The 22,312-nt window shown below is 45.9% G+C and overlaps 1 protein-coding gene across 1 annotated transcript in view; it reads right to left on the reverse strand.

The window, feature by feature from the left end:
- KPNA4 (karyopherin subunit alpha 4) overlaps nucleotides 1-16,986 on the reverse strand; it is a 31,534-nt gene extending 14,548 nt beyond the window's left edge. The window contains exons 1-7 of the mRNA XM_064152950.1: nucleotides 16,584-16,986; nucleotides 6,505-6,549; nucleotides 5,333-5,422; nucleotides 5,219-5,248; nucleotides 5,081-5,133; nucleotides 3,070-3,165; nucleotides 1,877-1,962 (exon numbers count right to left, since the gene is read on the reverse strand). Of these exons, the coding sequence (XP_064009020.1) occupies nucleotides 1,877-1,962; nucleotides 3,070-3,165; nucleotides 5,081-5,133; nucleotides 5,219-5,248; nucleotides 5,333-5,422; nucleotides 6,505-6,549; nucleotides 16,584-16,652 (469 nt within the window). The 5' untranslated portion in view covers nucleotides 16,653-16,986. The remainder of the gene's footprint in view (nucleotides 1-1,876; nucleotides 1,963-3,069; nucleotides 3,166-5,080; nucleotides 5,134-5,218; nucleotides 5,249-5,332; nucleotides 5,423-6,504; nucleotides 6,550-16,583) is intronic.
- Nucleotides 16,987-22,312: the final 5,326 nt, after the last annotated feature.

Genomic DNA, 22,312 nt, shown 5'->3' on the forward strand with positions numbered 1-22,312 from the left:
AACATTAAGCTTTGAGTGTGCTCAATTTGAGACCCGAGATCTAACACATCACAACCTGACTGCTGCAGAAAAGATTATTTGAGATGCTGCTACCACTGTGTGGGTAAAGAAGCAGCTGTAGGAAAGGGGTTAAAAAGTCAACACAAACTCCACAGCTGTCACCAAGACAGCAACTCTTCCATTTTGTGTTGGTGTGAGACAGAAGAATGTTCCCAGGATTTAGAACTAAAACTAAGCCAAAGTTTCAAACACATTCTGCAGGCACCAGGTTTAGATACTGATCTTTAGCTCTACAAACCCAGCACGAAGGTGCTTGTTTATATGGAGTCACAGAATCATTTTGGTTGGAAGAGATCTTTAGGATCATCCAGTCCAAGCATTAACCCAGAACTGCCAGACCACCTCTAAATCATGGCCTTCAGCATCACAGCTCCACAGCTTTGAAACCTCTTCAGGGATAGAGACTCCATCACAGCAGTTGGGTCCAGGCCTTGACAACCCTTTTGGGGAAGAAATTGTTCCTCGTGTCCTACCTAAATCTCCCTGGCGCAACTTGAGGTGGTTTTATCATACTATCACTTGTTCTTTGGGAGGACAGACCAAGCCCACCTGGCTCCAGCCTCCTTTCAGCATGCTGTAGAGAGCAATGAGGTCTCCCCCTCAGCCTCCTTTTTTCCAGACTAAACAGCCCCAGGTCCCTCAGGTGCTCCTCACCAGCCCTGTTCTCCAGACCCTTCCTCAGCATTGTTGCCCTTCTCTGGACACTCTCCATCCCCTCAGTGTCCTCCTTGTAGAAAGAAAACAAATATATCTGTATGCTATGCTCCATGTAACAAACACTGAGATTGCAACAGATGGACACCACCACATCTTGGAAACTGCATTTACTACATTGGATCAAAGTTGCAAGTAGCTCTAAGAGGTCACTGTATTATGGTTGCGATGGGGGGAACACAAAGAAGGATCCAAATTCTGTCTTACCACCCTCAGTGGTATCAGCAGCATGCAGTGCAATACAACACTGAGCTCAGCTATCAAAGCTGCTGTATTCTCAAGTAACCTCAGTCTGTTGGGAATTTCACTTGAGCTTTACTGTAGGACTGATTCCTCCATGGTTGCTCAAGGAGCTCTGCTGTTCTATCACTCAATTCCAAAAGCCTGCAGCAAGTCCCGTTCAGTTCTGCTTTACCAACAGAAGTACAACTGCAACTTAGGACAGCTTAGAAGAAAGTCTGCTGTGCTCAGCAGCTTGCATTCCAAGTCCAACAACAATACCTTGCTTCAGATCCCTCAAGATACAAAGGACAGTGTGTGTTCTTCAGCTTGAGTTTGGAAAAGAGCTCTATGTCAGGCACCTTCTGGATTTAGTCCACATCTTTTCCTCACAACAAACAGGAAATCCCTCCATGGGAGGTACTTTTTAGGGTTTTGTTTGGTTTTGTTTCAAGTTTTTGTTGCTGTTTGGGTTTGTTTCTGTTGGTTTTGAGTTTGAAAACTGGAAAGCAGCAGATATCAACTTTGCTGAAATAGGTTGAGTTTCCAGAAGAGACTACTCACCATTAGGAAACCCAATTGAATTTAAAATCAGAGAAAATGAAGAGGAAAAGCAGGTGTGCTCTTCAACTGATGCTGCTTGCCAGAGAAGAGGTAGAACATCTGGCAGGAGACTTCATGGGCAGGTCCTTCAGCGACGTGCCTGTGATTGACAACTCAATTTCAACCTGGCTATCGCAGGAAAGGCCAGCCCTAAGATGTGTGTGGATTGGTGAGCATGCTTGAGACAGAGGAGCAGGAGTGTGGATGCTCTTTACAGTATCATTTAGATGAGTCATTCTGGTGGAAGCTAGAGTGCTTTACCAGACAATGGGGCACTTACTGGATTGAACTACGGCCTGTGTTTGTTCAGAGGTTCCAGAGGCAATGTTTGTCAAAGCCCAGGCAGCTTCAAACTGTAAGGAAGGACTGCAAAGGGAAAAAGAAAAGATGGTTAAGATTCACAGATTGCATTGGGTTGGAAGAAATCCTCAAAGGTCATCTTATCCAACCACTCTGCAGCCAGCAGGGACACCTCCAACTAGATCAGCATGTTTGCTGATGATACTGGGAGGCTTGGTTGAGACACCTGGAGCCTGTGAGGCCATTCAGAGACTTGGGCAGACAGAGTTGGGTGGAGAGGAATCTAATGAGGTTCAGCAAGGATAAGGGCAGAGCCCTGCACCTGGGAAGGAAGAATAAACTGCACCAGTACAGGTTGGGAGATGATCTGCTGGAGAGCAACCCTGGGGAGAAAGACCTGCGAGTGCTGCTGGACAGCAGGTTCTGCATGGGACAGCAATGTGCCCTGGTGGGCAAGAAGGCAAATGGGAGCCCGGGGGCATGAAGAGGAATGTGGGCAGCAGATGGAGGGAGGTTCTCCTCTACTCTGCCCTAGTCAGAGATACTGCATCCAGTTCTGCACTCCCCAGTTCAGGAGGGACAGGGACATGCTAGAGAGAGTCCAAGGCAGAGCTACATGATTAAGGGGCTGCAGCACTGCTCTGAGGAGAGGCAGAGGGACCTGGGGCTGTTTGGTCTGCTGAAGAGAAGATAGAGATGGGATCTAACCAAAGCCTATCAGTATCTGAGGGCTGAGGGTCAGGAGGGAAGGGACAGCCTTTGCTCACTTGTGCCCTGAGATAGGACAAGGGGCACTGGATGGAAACTGCAGCACAAGAAGTTCCACCTCAACACAAGGAAGAACTTCTTGACTGTAAGGATCTCAGAGCACTGGCACAGGCTGCCCAGAGAGGTTGTGGAGTCTCCTTCTCTGGAGCCTTTCCAGCCCTATCTGGCTGTGTTCCTGTGTGACCTGTGCTAGATTCTATGGTCCTACTCTGGCAGGGAGGTTGGTCTGGATGATTCATGAAGTTCCCTTCCAACGCCTAACATCCTGTGATCAGGCCACTCAAGGCTACATCGAGTCAGATCTTGTGCCGAGACCAGCTGTCAAATCAGATACCATGAGGCCATTAGCTAAAAACCAAGAACCCTTGCAATAATGGAAGTATTTTGAGCTTCAGAAATACTCACTTGTCATCTCTTTCAAGACAGTGCACTAGAATAGGTAATATTCCTGATTTTATTAGGTCATCAATTGGTGGGTTGCGATCACTGGAAAGCAGCTTTCTGTTGGGAAAGGAGAAAACACAACAGTTAGCAAACAAATCACAGGATAGGAAGCCATGAAGGGTGGGAACTGTCTCTCTCAGCCTCAAAGACCAAGCAGGATTTGTTTTCTCTACTTCAGCTATAAATGACTAACCCCCCCAAAGCGAAGTGACTGCAACAGTGAAGCTCAGGCCATGCCATTCACTGCCCTATCTTCTCGACTGCTTTTGAAGTTTATCAGCAGTCAGTAAAATGAAGATCAGAGTTCCTCAGTTACACCCTCCTGCAGCTTCTTCCTCCTCCGCCCAACAAGGGAGATAAACAGATCCTGTCTGCTTTGACAGGAAAGGCAGAGACTTGTTTCTTCTTTGTAAGAATATGTCAGAGAACAAGGACTCATAAAGGCTAACTGCAAAGAACAGAAGTGTACCCATTTGGTTCCATTATTAATCCCTTTAGCTTCACTTTCCTGCAGTGAAGGAAGTAAGGAAGCATCTTGGAGGGACATCATGGGCTGCTACATCCAGCTTTTACTGGCAGTAGGAAGAAGTATTCTAGTCACCTCCTCATATCCCAGCCTATTCACACACTTGAAAGACTGGGGAAAAAAATCAACTTTCCACTGCTGCTTTGCCCTGAGAGATGTCAGTGGTGTGCAAAAGGGACAAGAAGAGGAAAGAGATGAAAAGTCAGAGCTGCAAAACAAAACCTCAGGCAAATAAGCAATGGGGAAGACCTGAACCCAGACTATACGAAGAGTGGTAACTATCCGAAGTAAATTTTCGGCTTCCAAATAAGTAAAGGAGACTCCTTTAAGAAGTGAAGACAAATTTTATCTACAAGCTTATAGAATCTTAATACTGCTTTGTGTTCACCGGGAAAACAATCACACACCACCTGCTCAAACAGGTGGAGAACTCTACTACAAGAATCCAAAAACCTTCAAGTTTTAGAGTGATTTGTTTTGTTGTTCTGCTTCGGGGTTTGCTTTTTCTTCAGCACTAGAATCAGTTTTCTAATATTTCAGTTGAATGTTTTGTGAGTTAGACCTGGGCAGTATTTTTCTTTTCCTGTTCCAGCTTCAGTCCAAAGAATGGTAGAGACTCAACAAAGACTGAAAAGCATTTGTTTTACCTCTGAAATATACTTTAATGCCTTTCCAGTAACATCATTTGCACTACTTTAATTTTAAATTAATTTCCAAGCTAAACAATTATTACAATTGTAAGAAACCCACATGGCCACTTCTATTGAATTTTAAATTAGGGTTAATTCAGTGTAAATTAACCTAACCTGGTTTAGATCAACTGTACTAAGTAGCATCGCTACCCTTTGCTAAAGTTTTTCCCCAAAGGCAACTTATCTGATAGAAATGGACACAGAAACTGTTCTTGTCATCATCATTTTCAAACACATGAACTCCCAAAAATCCAAGTGACTTCCAGTTCTGATCTGAAAGTCTTCCCTCGCACTTGAATCAAGCTCCCTCAACCATAGAGGGTAAGAGAGCAGAAGCTTTCTGCTACAACCACAACCCCCCCAGCAGTTCATGAAAGAGCAGTTAAATATTTGATTTATGCACATATTTAGGATCCCTTCTCAAATATGCACAACTAGAGAATTCCTCTCAAAGGAAAAAGGTATTATTGTCCTGATCCAGGACAAAACTAGGAGGACTACTCCAGTTCTCTATGTATTTAAAGCTGAAGGCTTTATAGTCCTGTTAATTGTATCTTTTACTCTTGAGAAGCGTCAAGCATCGCACTAAGACTAATTCAAAGATACATGCATTTGGATCTAAAGTTCTATTTATCAAATGCCATGTTTTACAGAAAAATCAGTAAATGAGGTATTTTCTAGTTCAGATAGAACACATTTCTGGATTTCAGAGCATTATGAAGAATAAAACAGTCTGAGCAAAGTCTGTTCTTACCTTGCTGCCTGCACAGCGCTTAACTGTATACCCTGGTTGTCACTTGAGGCATTCTGAAACAAGAGAGGATTTAGACTCTGTACATTTGTCACCATAACAAAGAATGTTAGAACAATTAAATGATTTTTTTTTTTTTACCTGTACTATTGCCTCCAAAGAAGTATTTTGCTGGGGAAAAAAAAGACGACAAAAGCAGTTAGCAATCAGAAATAAAAAGGACATAAAAAGCCATGCTGGAGAGTTAGTTCTTACCACTCTGAAGTCGCCATCGATATCAGAATCTTCACAGATATCTTCATGGGGAACATTTCTCCTCTTTAGAAGATGCTCATCTCTTTTGTTCTTAAAGAAAAGGATTTAATACTTTTAAAGCCTTGCTTTAGGAAGGGGGCGTTAAGCAAAGAACAGAAGCTTCTGTTTCAAACAAGCACCGTAAGCACGCTTTCATTGCTACTGTTAACATTTTCAGCCTTGAAGAAGCTGGGAATGGCTGCACAGAGCAGCATACCCTGGGAATCTCTTCTTCCCAGAAACATTTATCCACGGCAGTAACTACTTTTGCTAGAGGTTTCATGTGCACACATCCATCACCACTGATGCTACAATCGATTTGTCATCATTTAGAACAAGACAAGGCGATTCCCAGAGGCCAGTTTACTTTTCATCCCAAAAAGAAAATAACTCAAGTTATGATTGCTTTTTTATCTCTCAAGAGCTAGTTCTGCAGTTCTCTTCCACTCTTACTTGGGTGCTGAACTGCTGTTTTGAGTGAAAAAAAGAGCTTTTTGTCTATAGATTAGCAGGAGCATCTGGTTTTTCAAAGCAAAATCAATGCTTTGTGTAAGTTTTTACAACTAGAAACCTAGCTGGAGAAGCAAGAATCATTCCCTTCAACTACAAGTAAAATTCTGTGTTTCTCTAGGACAAAAATCAGGGAATTTCTAGTAACAATGGTATGGTAGCTTTAGAACTTATAGAATCATAAAATGGCTTAGGTTGGAAGGCACCTCAAAGCTCATCCAGTTCCAACTCCCCACTATAGGCAGGCACACTTCACACTAGAAGAGTTGCTCAAGGCCTCATCCAACCTGGCCTTGGACACCTCTAGGGAGGAAGCAGCCACAACCTCCCTGGCCAACCTGGGCCAGTGTCTCATAACCTTTACTGTACAGAACTTCTTCCTAACATCCAGTTTCAATCTCCCCTCTGCTAGTTTAAACCCTGTCATTACTCATCCTGTCATTACTTGTTTCTAAACCAAAGTATCTTGACAGACTTAAAGGCAAAGATGCTTTTGGTGGACTACAAAACATAGAACACTATTTAATTATTTTTTAATCCTCCAACTAAAACCTCTTCAATTTTACTGGAATACCAACACAGCCAAATCCTATTTGGGAAAAAAAAAGCTGAAGTTCTCTCACCTTTCTCAGCTCCACAACAACTTCATTTCTTTGTCTTCTCATAGTCTGAAAAGAATAGAGATCAAAGCACATTAGGTTCTGAATTAAGACCAAGTCATTAAAAAAGTTCTTGCACGACTAATTTCAAGTTCCTGCACTTTAAACTGTACTTGCACAAAGGAGATTTAATTTTCATTATAAAAGTAGAAATCCAAAAGGGAATAGAGGTAACTGGATTGTTTCTGTCTGGATTATTTCACTGTAGTCTCCTAGGCCTTCATGATGAAGAAAAATGGGTATATGGGATTGGGGAATCAGAGAATGGATGGGGTTGAAAATATCTTTACAGATCATCAAGACCAACTCCGCTGCACTCAGCAGGGACATCCCCAACTAGAATAGGTTGCTCACAGCCCCAGACAACTTGACCTGCAATGGTTCCAGGGATGGAGCTCCTACCACCTCTCTGGACAACCTCAATCTCTCACCACACTCAGCATCAAAAGTTTCTCCCTTCCCTCCAGTCTGAATCTGCAGTGCAAACCATCCCCTCCTTGTCTGGTCACAACAGTCCCTGCTCAAAGTCTGTCCTCTGCTTTCTTCTTGGCCTCTTTCATCACCAAAAGGCCACCAGAAGGTCTCCCTGGAGTCTGCTCTTCTCCAGGCTGAACAAGCCCAGCTCTCTCAGCCCTTGAATCATTTTTATGACCTCCTCTAGCTCCATTCCTGCCCTCGTTGCACTGAGGGGTCCAGAGCTGACGCAGCACTCCAGGAATGGAGAAATCTCTTTTAACAGTGCTGAAAGAAGCTGTGAATAAAACAGCACCAAAAGCTTTATAAACCACCACAGCAAACCAGCAGCATACTAAGTTTGCCGCAGCACTCACAACCTTGGCTTGATTCAAGGTTTTTCATTAGAAACTTGCATCTCTTTCTTGCTCGGAGCAGTGGGGTGAGCCAGGTGACTCCCCAGGCAGAGACACTTGACTGCCAGACCTGTTACTATGGGGTAACCATCACCACACAGCCATGGTGAGAAACAGAGCCTGGAAAGCACAACTGGTAACACACAAAGAACTTACAGTAATCATTTTTTGTCAGAATGAACAGATCAGAACACCACCAGGCCCTTTTCTGAATGGTTCCTATCAGGTTTCTCATCTAAGTGTAGCACCAACAGACAGAAAAAGTGAACTCTCCGTCATCCAAACCTCTAAAATGCTGCTTTTCTCTCCCAGATATTAGAGTAAAATCACATATTTCACACATTTCTATTACTTGATGAAACAGCAGTAGCTCTGTGCCCTGTGGAATGGCTCTATGAAGTTCAAATTAAGAGGCCTTGTAAGCAAAACTGCTACAAAAATATCATTTATAAGAGAAAATCACATAAACCTCCTGGCACTGTACTAACAGAGAGGGGTTTTTTTCCGGTCATCTTCTCTACATTGAGACTATTCGAGGAAAGAAACCAATTGTAAATATACAGAAATAGGTTAACTACTGCAAAGTGAAAATAGGGGGGGGAAAAAATCGATGTATAGAAAAAAATCACTACAGACAAAGTGGACTTTCCAGTGAATGAGAAGAGAGAAACTGCAAAGAATTGCATTTTAGTTGTGATTTAACCATTCACAAGCCCAGCAAAAGCTTGAAATCCTGGAGTATAAAGGACTAGCAGAGAATACAAGGAAAATGAACAGCTCCAGGAGCTTCTGAGCAGCAGTAGGAAGCAGCTCTGAAGACAAGGATTAAAAGCTTGACTGTCAAGAGCATAATTATTTTTATCAAAAGGAATGTGCAGTTCATCAGAATTGAATTTCCAGTTCTGAATGAGACAGTTACATTCTCAGGAGTTACAAGAGAAAAAAAAAAGCAGGAAAGGATGCAAGTCGAAAAGAAAGGATAGTTCCCCACTGCTCTGGAGGTAGAACTTCTCATTCCTTGAGGACTAAAATGCAGCTCATCATGAGGAACACAGAGAGGAGGGGGAAACCCAGCACTCCCACACCACAGCTTGCCACACACAAGCATGCCTAATGCAGCTGCAGCACCTGGGATGACCAGATAAGAGCCACCATAACTACAAACTGGCTCCCACTATGTTTTCAGGAAAGATCTGCAGCTTTCAAGAATGTTCATTCAGTTGGTCAGTCAAAATTTAAATAGGTGAAACTATCACAGCTTATATTCTGAGATTTTCAGTCTTACACCTAGAAAAAGTCAGAGTATGTCCAGCAAATTGAGGGAGGTTCTCTGCCCACTCTACTCTGCCTCTAGTGAGGCCCCACCTGGAATACTGGGCTCCCCAGTTGAAGAGGGCTGGGCTCCCCAGTTCTGGGCTCCCCAGTTGAAGAGGGCCAGAGTCCAAGAGAGCACTACAAGGATGCTGAAGGGACTGCTGCACCGCCTGACGAGAAGAGGCTGAGCACCCAGAGGCTGTTCAGTCTGAAGAGAAAGGTGAGAGGGGATCTGGTCAATGTCTATAAATATCTGAGGGCTGTGGGTCAGGAAGGAAGGGACAGGGACAGCCTCTGTTCACTTGTGACAAGGGGCAATGGATGGAAATTCAGCACAGGAAATGCCACCTCAACATGAAGAAAAACTTATTGACTGTAAGGGTCCCAGAGCACTGGCACAGGCTGCCCGGAGAGGTCATGGAGTCTCCTACTCTGGAGACTTTCCAGCTACGTCTGGATGTGTTCCTTTGTGACCTGCACTAGATTACATGATCCTGCTCTGGCAGAGGGGTTGGACCCAATGATCTTCCTTCCAAACCCTAACATCCTGTGAGGCCAACAGCTAACAACACAGTATGCAGATAAACTTCATTCCAGAGCTAGGGATTTGCTCTCTAAAGCTAAATGAGCTTTTCGAATACATTCAGAAGTCCTCAAATGATAATGAGAATCTGGTTAAAAACCATGGAGAGGTGGTGCTGAGTGCTATAGTTTTGTGGTGACCTGGCAGTGTTGCATTAATTGTTGGACTGGATGATCTTAAAGGTCTCTTCCAATCAAAATGATTCTCTGATCTCAGAAGGTGTAATCTCTGAAGTCAGGAGAACTAAACCAGATACTCTAACAATGAATCTTTATTAGTCCTCTTCTAGTCCATTAGGTATCCTCTGAATTAACATAAAACCTGGCTGAAAAATCCAGAAAATGAGGAAAATCTCTGGTAAGGAGACTGCAGAATTGTACCAAGCCCCTGATGGTCTCACAAAAATCCAGAAAATGTGGAAAATCTCTGGTAAGGAGACTGCAGAATTGTACCAAGCCCCTGATGGTCTCACAAAAACCCAGAAAATGAGGAAAATCTCTGGTAAGGAGACTGCAGAATTGTACCAAGCCCCTGATGGTCTCACAGGACTTAATTAAAGCCTTTCCAATCCATAATTGTTACTACCAGCTAACAAAATAAGCACACCTATGGAAAAGTTGTACTGCAGGAAAGATTATTTTCCCCAGACTTCAATGCTGATATTGCTGGTCACAGAAAAGCTGTTGCCAACCAAGGACAATATCAAATGTGCATCTTCAAGGAGCAGAAAGCTGGATTGGTGGAACACCAGCTATAAAATACCCCTTAGAGCCTAAGACAGTAACTACAAGAGGTTATTAAGAGGTAAAAGATATCAAGAAGTAATAATTGTAACTACTAAGTGAGCCCAACATGAGATTTACTCCAGCTCAGGTGCTAACACCTCCAGGACAAGCACATCTGCACGTGTTTGATAGATACAGGCTGGAATGAGACCAAAATGAATATGCCAAGGAAAACAAACCAAAAAAAAAAGGCAACCCTAATTGCTTCTTTACTTTAAAAAAAAACACTTATGTGCAGCTGAGCAGACATGAAATAAATCCTGAGAGTCTATCAACTCTCTGATGGAACAAGAATAACGTTCTCCCTCCAGACAACGGTGACAAGCCCTTAGTTTTGCTTCTGAGTGGGACCTGCACACCTTGGGCCCACAAAAGCCTTCAACCAATGAAGTCATTCTTAAGGCAAATTTACCAAAATAGGGCTCCACTAAAATAATTTTCTGTGTAAACAAGTAGCTGGTTGGACAAACTACTTATTACTGGTTAACCTTTCACTGCTTTTCCTCCTAGGAAGAGAAAAAGCACAACACAACAAATAACGACTGAAGTTAGCTCTAAGGAGCTTCACAGCAGCCTCATCTCAGCCTAGAAACAGAAGAGTCTGGAGAAACTCAAAGGAGAGCACACTCAAGATCAGCTTGTGCTGTCTGTTGGAGAACAGCTCCAAGGGCAGAAACTGAGGTTGTAAAGTTAAGAGTTTGCCTTCTGTTCTACAATTTCACTGGATTGTCAGACTTCTCAGCTAGCACCAACGCAACAGTGAGCAGGAAAGCAATCTCAACCCAAAGTTTCTAGAACCAGAATTCTTGGTCCTTGGTAAGTGCTCCGATTCCAAAGCATGCAGTGCTTCAGGATGAACTCACATGGCTCTTTCAGTCATTGGATCCTCTTCTCCTTTTGCTACACTGAAAATCAAATGATTAAGTCTATTTCTGTCAGCCTATGATTGCTACCCCTCCATCCTTCTTTTCCCAATTATATTTAGCTGAAGTTTTAGCAGAAGGGCTATTTTCTGACCATTAGTCATTACTGAGCCCTTCAGCTCATCATTAAAATCTTGTGTTAGCTGATGCCTGCAGGATCCTGCTATATTCTAGGCTTTTTCACATGGCCAGAAACAAAAGGCATGTTCTAAGCTCAGCACTCAGAACAGCTCACCCCTTCTGAGCACTCTCACATATACCTGGAGCTTGTGCTCAGCTGATGCGTTCTGAGTCCTCTTCCACTCCTTCCTCTGAACATTGTTCCTCAAACTCAGGAGCACGTGGCCTGCTTTACTGCTCTACTTCACTCAAGCAGCCCTGTTTATACACCTCCAACCAGAAGGTCTGACAAATAACAGTGGAAGTTGGCTTCTGAAGGCACCTTGTTTCTGTTGTGGAAACGTAAGTGCAACAGTCATTTTAGTGCTGAGCTGCTTGAACCATCTCTCCTTCCTACAAAGTTACAACTTCACACCAACCTGGGTCTGTAACTCAAAACACACATCAGAAACCAGAGGCAGAGCAAGTGAGGTGTGCATATGTCTAGAAACAGGCTACTTAGCTCCAAATGTTTTTGTGAATAACCTTCTAAACTGTTTTCTTTTTAAAGTACCACATGATAGGGCCTTACTCACAACTGCTTACTCACTGGCTACTCTGCAGACCACGGCTGGAGAAGACAGGTCTACAACCCCAGAGCATCCAGCGCAGCAACAGCTAAGAAATTTTGACCCATCTGTCACAGGCCTAAAAGGCATTGAACTACAAAACATGGGAAAGAGCCTTTAGAGACACATGCACATTCATATTTAGATTTGATAAAAGCTCATGTGCCTCACTTTCAGTTTAATAAATGTGTTCAGAGAAAGACAATGAAGTTGATGAAGCATCCAGAGAACAGGTCTGGTGAGGAGCAGAAGAGGGAGCTGAGGTTGTTCATCCTAGAGAGAATGATGAGGGGAGATTTTCTGGTTCTCCACAGCTCCGTGATAGGAAGTAAGAGCCAGGTGGAGGTTGGTCTCTTCTAAGAATCAAGTGACTGGATGAGACAAAACAGCCTCAACTTGACACCAGAGGAGGGAAAGGGTTAGACTGGACATGAAGAACAATTTTTTCTCCAAAAGGGCTGTCAAGGCCTGGCCCAGGCTGCCCAGGGCAGTGCTGAAGTCCCCATCCCTAGAGGGGTTTCAAAGCCATGGAGATTTGGTGCACAAGGACATGATTTAGTGGTGACCTGGCACTGTGGGGTTAACAGTTGCACTCAGTCTTGAAGTCTTTTCCAACCTTAATGATTCTACATGACTTGGGCCCTTCTCTGTGCATTATTGCCTTTTTATGCTAATCCTGGCTCATTTGCAAGGTGGAGCAATGAAGCCTACTCTCAAGATCACTGATGAAAACACTAAAGGATTTCACAGCCAACACAATCTCAACAAGATAGCACCAGAAAAGAGGTCTCAGCAAGTATTCCTTCAGAATTATAATGGGACTCTCAGTTACAAACAAATAACTAAAAATCAATATGACATTGCCCATGCTGTCAATGTAGTTTCTCCCACAGAAGCTGTGCATGTCAAATAAAATCCCTTTTACAAACAAATATCTCAGTATGATCTTCAAATGACAAAATGTATGAGCTTCACCATGGAACTACAAGTCAGCTCACAGGTACATATTTCAAACTAAGCCAGTGAGTGAAATTCCTGCTCTTTGTCCATCCATAACTCAAACCCCACACAAACCATTCCGTGTGAAAAGCTTCTACCTGTGATATCCAGTATGTCCCAGAGCATTCTTTCAACCTTCTGAAGCTTCCTTGGTGTTCTCAAACACATTGTTAGTATTAGAGGTGCAGGAAATGCTGCTGACAGCATCAATTTTAAAGCACCTGTGTTCAATGGCTACTCCAAAATCAGTTTTGATGTAGTCTGCATGATATATGCTCATCATTTCACACCATGTGTCTCTCAGCAGAAATAACCTCTGAAACTTCTCCTCTGCTGGCACTATTAAAGCAAGTCTTAATCTCTCACACAGCAAGGCAGGCAAGTCAGGGAAGAAAAGGTCAACAGAAATTCATCAGTTGGAGAGATATAATATGCATGGGATTTTAGTTCAAGTCAAAACCTCTAAAACCAGTCAAATTTGAGTGCTGTAGCAGGCCAACAATCACTAACAGAAAACAAAATATTCCATCAGTTGGCAAAACAAAGTGAAGCAAATAGAAATCCCCTTCGCAAACCTTCCCTTCAAACCTTCCAGGCTTAAAACACATAAAATGCAATTACTCAAAACCAAACTGTTCATAAAGTTGTCTACCTATGGCACAGTGAAGAGTTTGCACTTATCTTGGCCTTTTTACAGATAAGATCTAGTTTTTGGTTTCAAGGTTTATGGTGCTGCAACAAAAAATAAACATTGGTAAGAAAATCTGGGCTCATCACTGCCATATCCACAATAAACAGGAAAAAAACAAACCAACCCAGCTTATCCTTTCTTCTTCAGGAAGAAAAAAAACAAATGGAACCTGTTCCTCACTGTAAACACATGATAAAAGTTATCTACTAAGAAAGCTAGTTAAATACTTTGCATAATTCTGTGTAAGAATTTTATTTAAGATTTTGGATTTGATGTTAAAATGCTGTAATTTCTGCAGCTCTGCAAGATTAGCTCCTTTCTGTGCTCTACCAAAACTACTTTCCCCACACACAGAGCTCTAACAGCTTTTAAATCTTGGAAGACCTTAACAGAATGCTGCACTGACTGGACTAGAAATCTTCAGCACTATAAAAAAACAGCATTCTGGGTAGCATTTGCTACAAATTATTGCTCTCACAACACAAACTTCTGGTATTAAGTTCATTGTACTATTTCTTTGAGTAGTGCTGTAAGAGAGGGAAAAAAAAGAAACAGCAATTTAAAAAGGGCCAAGGCAGTGGTTTATCTTTTTGGTCACAATGAATGCCTCTATTCCCAGCATCATCACCAATCTGTCATCTTGAAACACATGGCTGCAACTGTTTACATCACAACATGTCCATGCATGCATGTTTACTCAAGAGTTAAGCATATGAAGGAATTTTGCTAAGCATCTTATGTAAAACAGCTCTGTGTGTGCAGTTGGTTTGTCTTTCCCTCCCCCCCCCCCCTTTTCCTTGATACTTTCCCCCCAACCCTATTCAAGGCCAAAATCTGCATTTTTAGAAGCACGTTGATTTAGGCTGAGAAATTAAAGTCCACCTTCAACTCATTAAGCATCCAAAAAAAGCTAAACATCTGCTTAGCACTTCAGAGAAGTTGCAAGAAATTGTGTTTTTAAAGATACATAGTAACTTCCCAGAAAGGAAGTACAACCTGACAGCACCTGAAAGCAGTCTAACTGTTGATGGACTGATCTAAGTAACATGCAATCATGTAGCATTGAGTTGCACCAAGGCAACAACCCTTCGCAGCCTCTGAATTATTTATTAATTCAGGATTCACCCAAATTGGAGCAATTTATTATTTGTCTGGAGGTAAAATGTCATGGGAAAGAGAAAAAGATCACGGTTTTGTCGAAGAAACCAACAGCGAAATGCGCAATTTCAGCAGAGATAAAAAAGGGGGAGGAGGGAAGCAGATAAAGATCAGAAGTTGGCTTCCTAAGTGAAGTAGTTACCTTTCTGCTCAAAGCAATCAAAAACTAACTCAAGACTAGCAACTGTTGCCTCCCACAGAACCCTTGCTAAAAGTGGACATTACCAACACCTCTCACACTATGGAAAAAAACTGTTAACAAGCAGGATTATAGCCATAAGCCTGAGGTGATGTATGAAAAGTAACCATCCACTGGAGTTATTTTAGGTACCAAGTTACTGGATAAATGTCAATATCTACCAGTTTAACACGGCCTAGCCGTGGGTTTTTGACTATGTAGGAGGCCATTTAAGTGCACCAGCAACTCCAGCACACACTGAAGAGATTACCTGCTTCTCGATACACACACGTGTTTGCTCGCACGTGTTCATATTGAACCTTCCCTGGTTTAGCTGACTTACCTCAAAACTCAATATGAATAACCAAGAGAGAAAACAGGTGAATTCCAACCCCTGTTTTCCTTGGTTTTTTTGCTACAATGCCACGGCCTTTATTCTGAACTTTCCTTGCTTGTACAGTTCTCTCTTCGGCGAGAATAAAACGCCACAAAACCAAGTTAACATCTAAGGCAAGCAGCTACTAACAAAGCTAAGAACCTCGTCAGTAAACAGAGCAATCACCACAGTAATTATTTCCACTTCCAACATTTTTGGCATCGCCAGACACTGTGGATAACTGAGTAATGAATTGTTTCGTCGAGATATCTGGACAAGATTAAAAAAAAAAAAATAAACAAAAATCGAGGCGTTAATGACTTCTGAATTATCCAAATGGGAAGCTTGGCAGATGTTTTAATGAGTGACAACACGAAGACATCTTTTACTTTAGAAGAAATACTGCACAACTGTCTTCATGTAAAAGATTAGAATATTATGCTAAACACGGGGGTATATATTGAGGCCAGTGAAAAAGAGAAATGAGAATGCCAAGAGTTCAATTTTGGATAAGAATCCTGCACTGACAGCATTATGATGCAGGGGATTCCCCAAGCAGCACTCCTGTCTAAGCGTTACTGGAAAAGATTGATTTTTACAGTGCGAATATTTACTAATTACCTTTTCTGCTGTGTTTCTGCACCTTCTCAGTTCAAACAAATGCACGCAGCCAGCAAAAAGTTTAGAGGCTCTACAGACTGTGAGCCGCAACTGTTTCGACACCCACCTAACTGGGCAGTGAAACAGCAACATTAAAGCAAAGCGTTTGGCCTTTAAAATAACTACCTTTACTACAAAGCGCAAGCAGTAACTCCTTTATTCACTTGGGCATCTTAGAGACACACAGAAGCACACGCAGCTGGGCCCTAATCCTTGACTCAGGCTTTTAGGGGCTACTCAGCGCAAAGAGTGATCATTAAAGAACAAGAAACGAAGGCAGCGCCGCACGGAAACACGATTGCTGGCCTAGCCGGTAAGGCCCCGAGGCAACACCTCCACCAGCGAGAGACTGGACCGAACCCCAGTTCAGCACCTTAAACGCGAGGCCGCTGTCGGCCTGCCCCGAGAGGAAGCCACCACGGGCGCCCCCAGACCGGCGTAGAGGCTGTAGGGAAGCCCCGGGGCGGCGCTGCAGGCCGGACGGGCGGCGGAGGCCGTTGCCCCCCTTCAGCCGCGGCGCTCCCGCCTCCGCGCGGCGCCCAACGGCCCGGCCGCGCCCGGCCCCACAGCGCGGCCTCCCCTTCTTCCTGGCTTCCCTTCCCTCGCTGGGCGGCGGGGAGCGGCTCTCCCGCCTCTCGGCGGGGCGGGCAGTGCAGGCCGCGGCCCCGCCGCGGGCCCCTCGCCGGCGGATTAGGAAAGACGCCACACGGCGGTGGCGGCGGCCCCCCTCCCGCCGCCATGGCCGGCCGGCCCCTCCCGCCAGGCGCTGCGCCGTTTACCTCCAGGTCGCGGCCTTTGTTCTTGAAGTTCTTCAGCCGCTGGTTGTCCAGTTTCTCGTTGTCGGCCATGGCGGGAGGCGGAGGCGGGAGGGGAAGGTGGAAGAGAGCGCGGCTCCTCCGCCTCCTCCCGGGCCCCTGCCCCTGCTCGAGCCCGCCGGGATCCCCCCCCACCCCCTTCCCGGCTCTGCTGCCGACCGCCGAACCCGCCGCCCCCTTTAAGGCCCGCCGGGCTGCGGCCCGCGTCGCCGAGCCGAGAAGCCGGTGAGAGGAGCTGTGGGTGCCGGGCTGCTGCGGGGCGGCGCTGCCCGTTGGGCCCCGGCTGCCGCCGGCCGAACGTGCCGGTAGCGAGGGAAGGCGCGGGCGGGGGAGGGGAGGGGGAAAGAGGCAGCCTCGCTCTGGGCCGGCCGGCCGCGCCCGCCGATTGGCTGTGGAGCCCGAGCGCAGCGACCAATACGGGATAAGGGAGGCAGAGGGGGCCGGGGGGAAGCTGCGCGGGGCCGTGACGCGCATTGTGACGTAGGCGGGGCAGGGGAGGGGGGCGGTGGCTTCGGGCTCCTTCGGCACTTTCCCCTCGGCCGCCGCCGCCATCTTGCGCTTTGCCGGGCGCCGGGAGGAGCGGCCGGCGACTGTGCCCTCCCCGTGCCCGCCACTGCCAGCTCGCGTCCGCTGTTCTGGCACCCGATAACGCGCCCTTTTGCCAGACACACGCATTTCCCACCGAAAGTCCACAGCCGCTTTCCCTTGCGCCGCTCGACGTTGCGTTCGCTCCCCTCAGGACACGGGAGCCATCGCCTACCCCTGTAATGCCGGCGCTTTAATGACAGTTTAAAGGAAAAAACCTAATTAAAACAAGCATCCGAGCAAAACTATCCCAGTGTTGGCCTCAGGGCACGGGAAGGGGGTAGCCGGGCCGCGCCGGGGCGGCGCGGGTAGGACGCTGCCTGCTTGCCGAGGCGCCTGAGGGGAGAGCAGCGGGGCAGCGCTAGCAGCTCTGAAGTTGCCTTACAAGTACTCGCTGAAAACTGAGCAAAAGGAGCCGCTGTGGCCGTCACCTGCGGCACGATCCGGATTTTAATCCACGCCGCTTTCCTTGACCTGATTTTGGCCGTAAACACAACTGATTTGGGGCTGTTTAGTTTGAAAAAGAGAAGGCTGAAGGGAGAGCTCATTGCTGTCTACAACTACATGAAAGGACACTGTGGAGAGGCTGCTGCTGGTCTCTGCTCACAGATAAATAATTTGAGACAGAACAAAGGGGAATGGCTTCAAGCTGCCCCTGGGTAGGTTTAGACTGGACATTAGGAAAAAGTTTTTCACAGAGAGAGTGGTCAGGCACTGGACCTGTTCCTCTCCCTGAGAGAGTGCCCCTGTGCCCAGGGAGGTGGTGCAGTCACCAACTCAGCATGTGTCTAAGGTGGTTTGGAGATGGTTTAAGGTGAATCTGGTAGAGCAGGATTACAGGTTGGACTCGGTGTTGCCGAGGGGCTTTGCCAGCATGGATGTTTCTGTGATTCTGTGATTTGGGAAAGCACAGGATAGGGCAACAGGTATTTGGGCAGCCTCCTTGCAGACATGTCAGGTCTCCTCGCAGAGAGGTCCAAAGCAGGTTGCTGTCATCTTTTTGGCCTCTGCCACCGCAGAAATGTTTGCAGGCTGATATCTTACTGGTTTGATGATGACAGTGGCGGTGGATTTTGGCCGGTAATAACTGCTGTAACTCGCTGTCAGGTGATGCAGGTGGACCCTGTTTCCAAACTAATGAGGAGCTTTCACCAGATAGGCTTCTCATGTTTGAGTATAGTCATCAGTGTTAATGTCTGTAAACTCCCTGCCGGGGCTTAAAAACTTGCTTACAGGCTGCTTTATGAGGAGCAACATTACCTGTGTGCTATGCAAACTGCGCGAAGCCGCACAGAGCCAGTCCTGAATTTGCATTGAATGTACCAGCAAAGGGAGTGACACCAGGAAAATTCCACAGCTCTGCTTTGGTTGGACAGAAACTCAGACAGCTCCTTCAGAACAGCTACTGTGCCTACCAGAGTATGTCCTCTGTGCAAGGTACTGCACTTTGGCCACAACAGCAGGCTGCAGGCTGGGGACAGAGTGCCTGGAGAGCAGCCAGGCAGAGAAGGACCTGAGGGTACTGGCTGACAGCTAAACATGAGCTAGCAGTGTGCCCAGGTGGCCAAGAAAGCAAATAGCATCCTGGCCTGGATCAGGAGCAGTGTGGCCAGCAGGACCAGAGAAGTCCTTCTGCCCCTGTACTCAGCACTGGTCAGGCCACACCTTGAGTGCTGTGTCCAGTTCTGGGCTCCTCAATTTAAGAAAGATGTGGAGGTGCTGGAACGTGTCCAGAGAAGGGCAGCAAGGGTGGTAAGGGGCCTGGAGCACAGCCCTGTGAGGAGAGGCTGAGAGAGGTGGGGGTGTGCAGCCTGCAGAAGAGGAGGCTCAAGGCTGACCTTACTGCTGTCTACAACTATCTGAAGGGAGGCTGTAGCCACTTGGGGTTGGTCTCTTTTCCCAGGCACCCAGCAACAGAACAAGAGGACATAGCCTCAAGCTGTGCCAGCGCAGGTTTAGGCTGGTTGTTAGGAAGAAGTTCTTGCCAGAGAGAGTGATTTGCATTGGAATGGGCTGCCCAGGGAGGTGGTGGAGTCACCGTCCCTGGAGGTGTTTAAAAGGAAGCTGGATGAAGCACTTAGTGCCGTGGTTTAGTTAATTAGAAGGTGTTAGGTCATGGGTTGGACTCGATGATCTTGAAGGTTTTTTCCAACCTGATTGATTCTGATTCTGATTCTGTGTTCTGGTCAATCCTAACTCTCAAAAGTTCTTTATGAGGAACTCACATCTGATAAATCATTGCCTCTTGAAGGTGACTTTTTGGGAATACAAAAGGAATCTCTGACTTCTACAGCTTTTGCGGGATGCCAGGAAAATAAAACAGTTTGTTTACAAAACAGCTAGTCTTTTATTCTTCCCCAAATTCACTGTGACATTTGGGACTTGTGTGGAAAAGATGCTCACAGTAAGACCTGCTCCTTCCTGTCTGCAGAATATTGGGGGGGGGGGGGGGGGGGGGGGGGGAGGGAAGTTGCTATCCAAACTGTTCAAAACAACTTGGTTAATTTTAATTGAAATGAGATAAAGACTGTTGAAATAAATAATCAGACATACCTGCAGAGCAAAAGGGTTGTTATATCTGTTCTTGCTTCTATAATCTGGAAAATAGTACCTCTGTGTGTCACTAAAAGCACTCACTGGAATGCACACTGCCCTGATCCTGCATGTCATTTGGCCTCTTAATGACTGGAAAATGAAGTCAGGGGTTGTGGGGATTCCCCTCTATTAAGCCTTGTGTGTTGATAGACCTCATTTCAGCAGCAGCAGTGTGATTTTCCATGGCACTTGTTGAGAAAAGTAAAAGCTATACTTGAAGACAGAGCCTTGGAAGTGTGCAAACCAAGTCAGTGGCTGCTGAGAGACTTACGGAGGTCAGAAGAGAGAAATTGATTTGGTTACAAACACCAGTGGAGATTATGACTGCCCTGCTAGACTGCAGCTCCGTGGAGACAGCTCTTGGAGCGCTGGTGGGCAGCAAGTTCTGCATGGGCAGCAATGTGCCCTTGTGGCCAAGACAGCCAATGGCATCCTGTGGGGAGGGCATCAGGAAAAGTGTGGCCATGATGGCTAGAGAAGTTCTTCTCCCCCTCTGCTCTGCCCTTTTGAGAGCACACCTAGAATACCATGTTCAGTTTTGGGCTCCCCACCTCAAGGGAGACAGGGACCTGCTGGGGAAGGTACAGTAGAGAGCCACAAGAACGACCGGGGGACCTGAGCATCTCCCCTGTGGAGAGAGACTGAGAGGCCTGGGGCTGTTTAGTTCATCTGGAGAGGAGATCTGATCAATCCTGACTGGGAAGTGATGAGATTGAGAGCAAGCCTGCAGAACAGGACTTATGGGTGCTGGTGGGTGAGAAGCTGGACAGGAGTCAGCAATGGGCACTGGCAATCCAGAAGGCTAATGGCAGCCTGGGCTGCATCCAAAGCAGCATGGCCAGAGATGCAGAGAGGGGATCCTGTCCCTCTGCTCAGCTCTGGGGAGGCCTCACCTGCAGGGCTGTGGCCAGCTATGGAGCCCCCAACACAAGAGAGACATGGAGTGGGTCTAGAGGGTACAAAGATGATCAGAGGACTGGAGAAGCTCTCCTGTGAAGACAGACTGAAATAATTTGGGCTGTTCAGCCTGGAGAAGGGAAGGTTCTCTCCTTTGAGAAAGGATTTTAGTGTCCTTGAGAAACATTTTTGCAGAATGCTTTAAGATTTTTTGGCCCCAATAAGGTTTTCTTTGTGAATCAGCCTCTTAAAGCATAACTGGACTTGAGTTTGTTACATTCCTGACTGTGGCTTTAGATTTTAATTAGATCAAAATCTGGAGATCTTTTATCTTGAGATTTGGAGGTTTTAATCATTTTTTGTGAAGACCAAAACCACCGTGTTGAAGACCCAATCCAGAAGTTCATGATCAGAAAGCCCATTCTGCTCCATCCCTGTTCTTTCCCATATATTCTAAGCAAACACACACATGCTCATCCTACCACGACCACCTGCCTCTGTCACCACACGTAGCTCTGACTGCTCACATCCCATGTGCTCTGGGAAGGAGGGAAGCAGAAAGCCAGCACATTCTCCAGCAACCACAAGTGACTCAACCCCTTAACTAGTAACAATGACATTTTAATGAAGTCATCTCTCCAATGACCTTCCCCCTGTGTTCTTGGAAAAAGATTGACAGAGACAAGGGACTGAGCAATAATCCTGGCCTTTTATGAGTAACCATTTGAAAATAGCTGAGAATCACTTTGGAGCTGTCTACAAACCTCATTGCTGGAGCAGCTCTGCTGTGAGCACAGGCTGAGGGAGCTGGGGTTGTTCAGCATGGAGAAGAGAAGGCTCCAGGGGACCTTAGAGCTGCCTGTCAGTGCCTGAAGGGATCCTGCAGGAAGGCTGCAGAGGGACTTTTGCTAAGGGTGTCTGAGACAGGCCAAGGGGGAATGATTTGGAGCTGAGGCAGAGCAGGGTTAGACTGGAGCTGAGGAAGCAGTTCTGCAGTGTGAGGGTGGTCAGACACTGGCACAGGCTGCCTGCTGCCTGGGGGTGTTGAAGGCCAGGTTCAAGGTCTTGAGCAGTCAAGTTTAGTTGAGAGGTGTCCCTGCCAATGGCAGGGAGGTTGGGATAGATCTCTGAGGTCCCTTCCACCCTGAGCCATTCTGTGTTTCTATGATCATGATTCTCTGATTCACCAGATCTGTCAGACCCTTCTGGTGTGCATCATTTCCCCACTGTGTACCTCCACATGAAATGTCTTCACGTCTTCACTGTGACTGAATTATGTATGCTTGGAGGAAGACTGTCCTGCAACAGTCTTTGATCAGCAGTTCTGATCTGGTATTATCTGAAGAATAATTTATAGTGTGACTTCAGTCAAGACATAACCAGAGATTAATGAAGTGCATTTTGTTTCACTGTGGTCTAATTCATCTGGTTAGCTCTCAGAGGAGCCATTACCAGGCTACCTTCATACTGCTTTGATTTCACCTCAGATCTGCAGTGCAAATTCCCCAAGATTTGGAAGAGAAACAGACCAGCTCCCCTCTGAATTGCTGGTCTTGTGGCATTGGGCTGTCTATAAAAACCCAACCAGATACTTCAATTCTAAAGTAGGTTCTCCT

The sequence above is a fragment of the Pogoniulus pusillus genome, chromosome 13 (assembly GCF_015220805.1).
Source record: "Pogoniulus pusillus isolate bPogPus1 chromosome 13, bPogPus1.pri, whole genome shotgun sequence".
NCBI classification, from domain to species: domain Eukaryota; kingdom Metazoa; phylum Chordata; class Aves; order Piciformes; family Lybiidae; genus Pogoniulus; species Pogoniulus pusillus.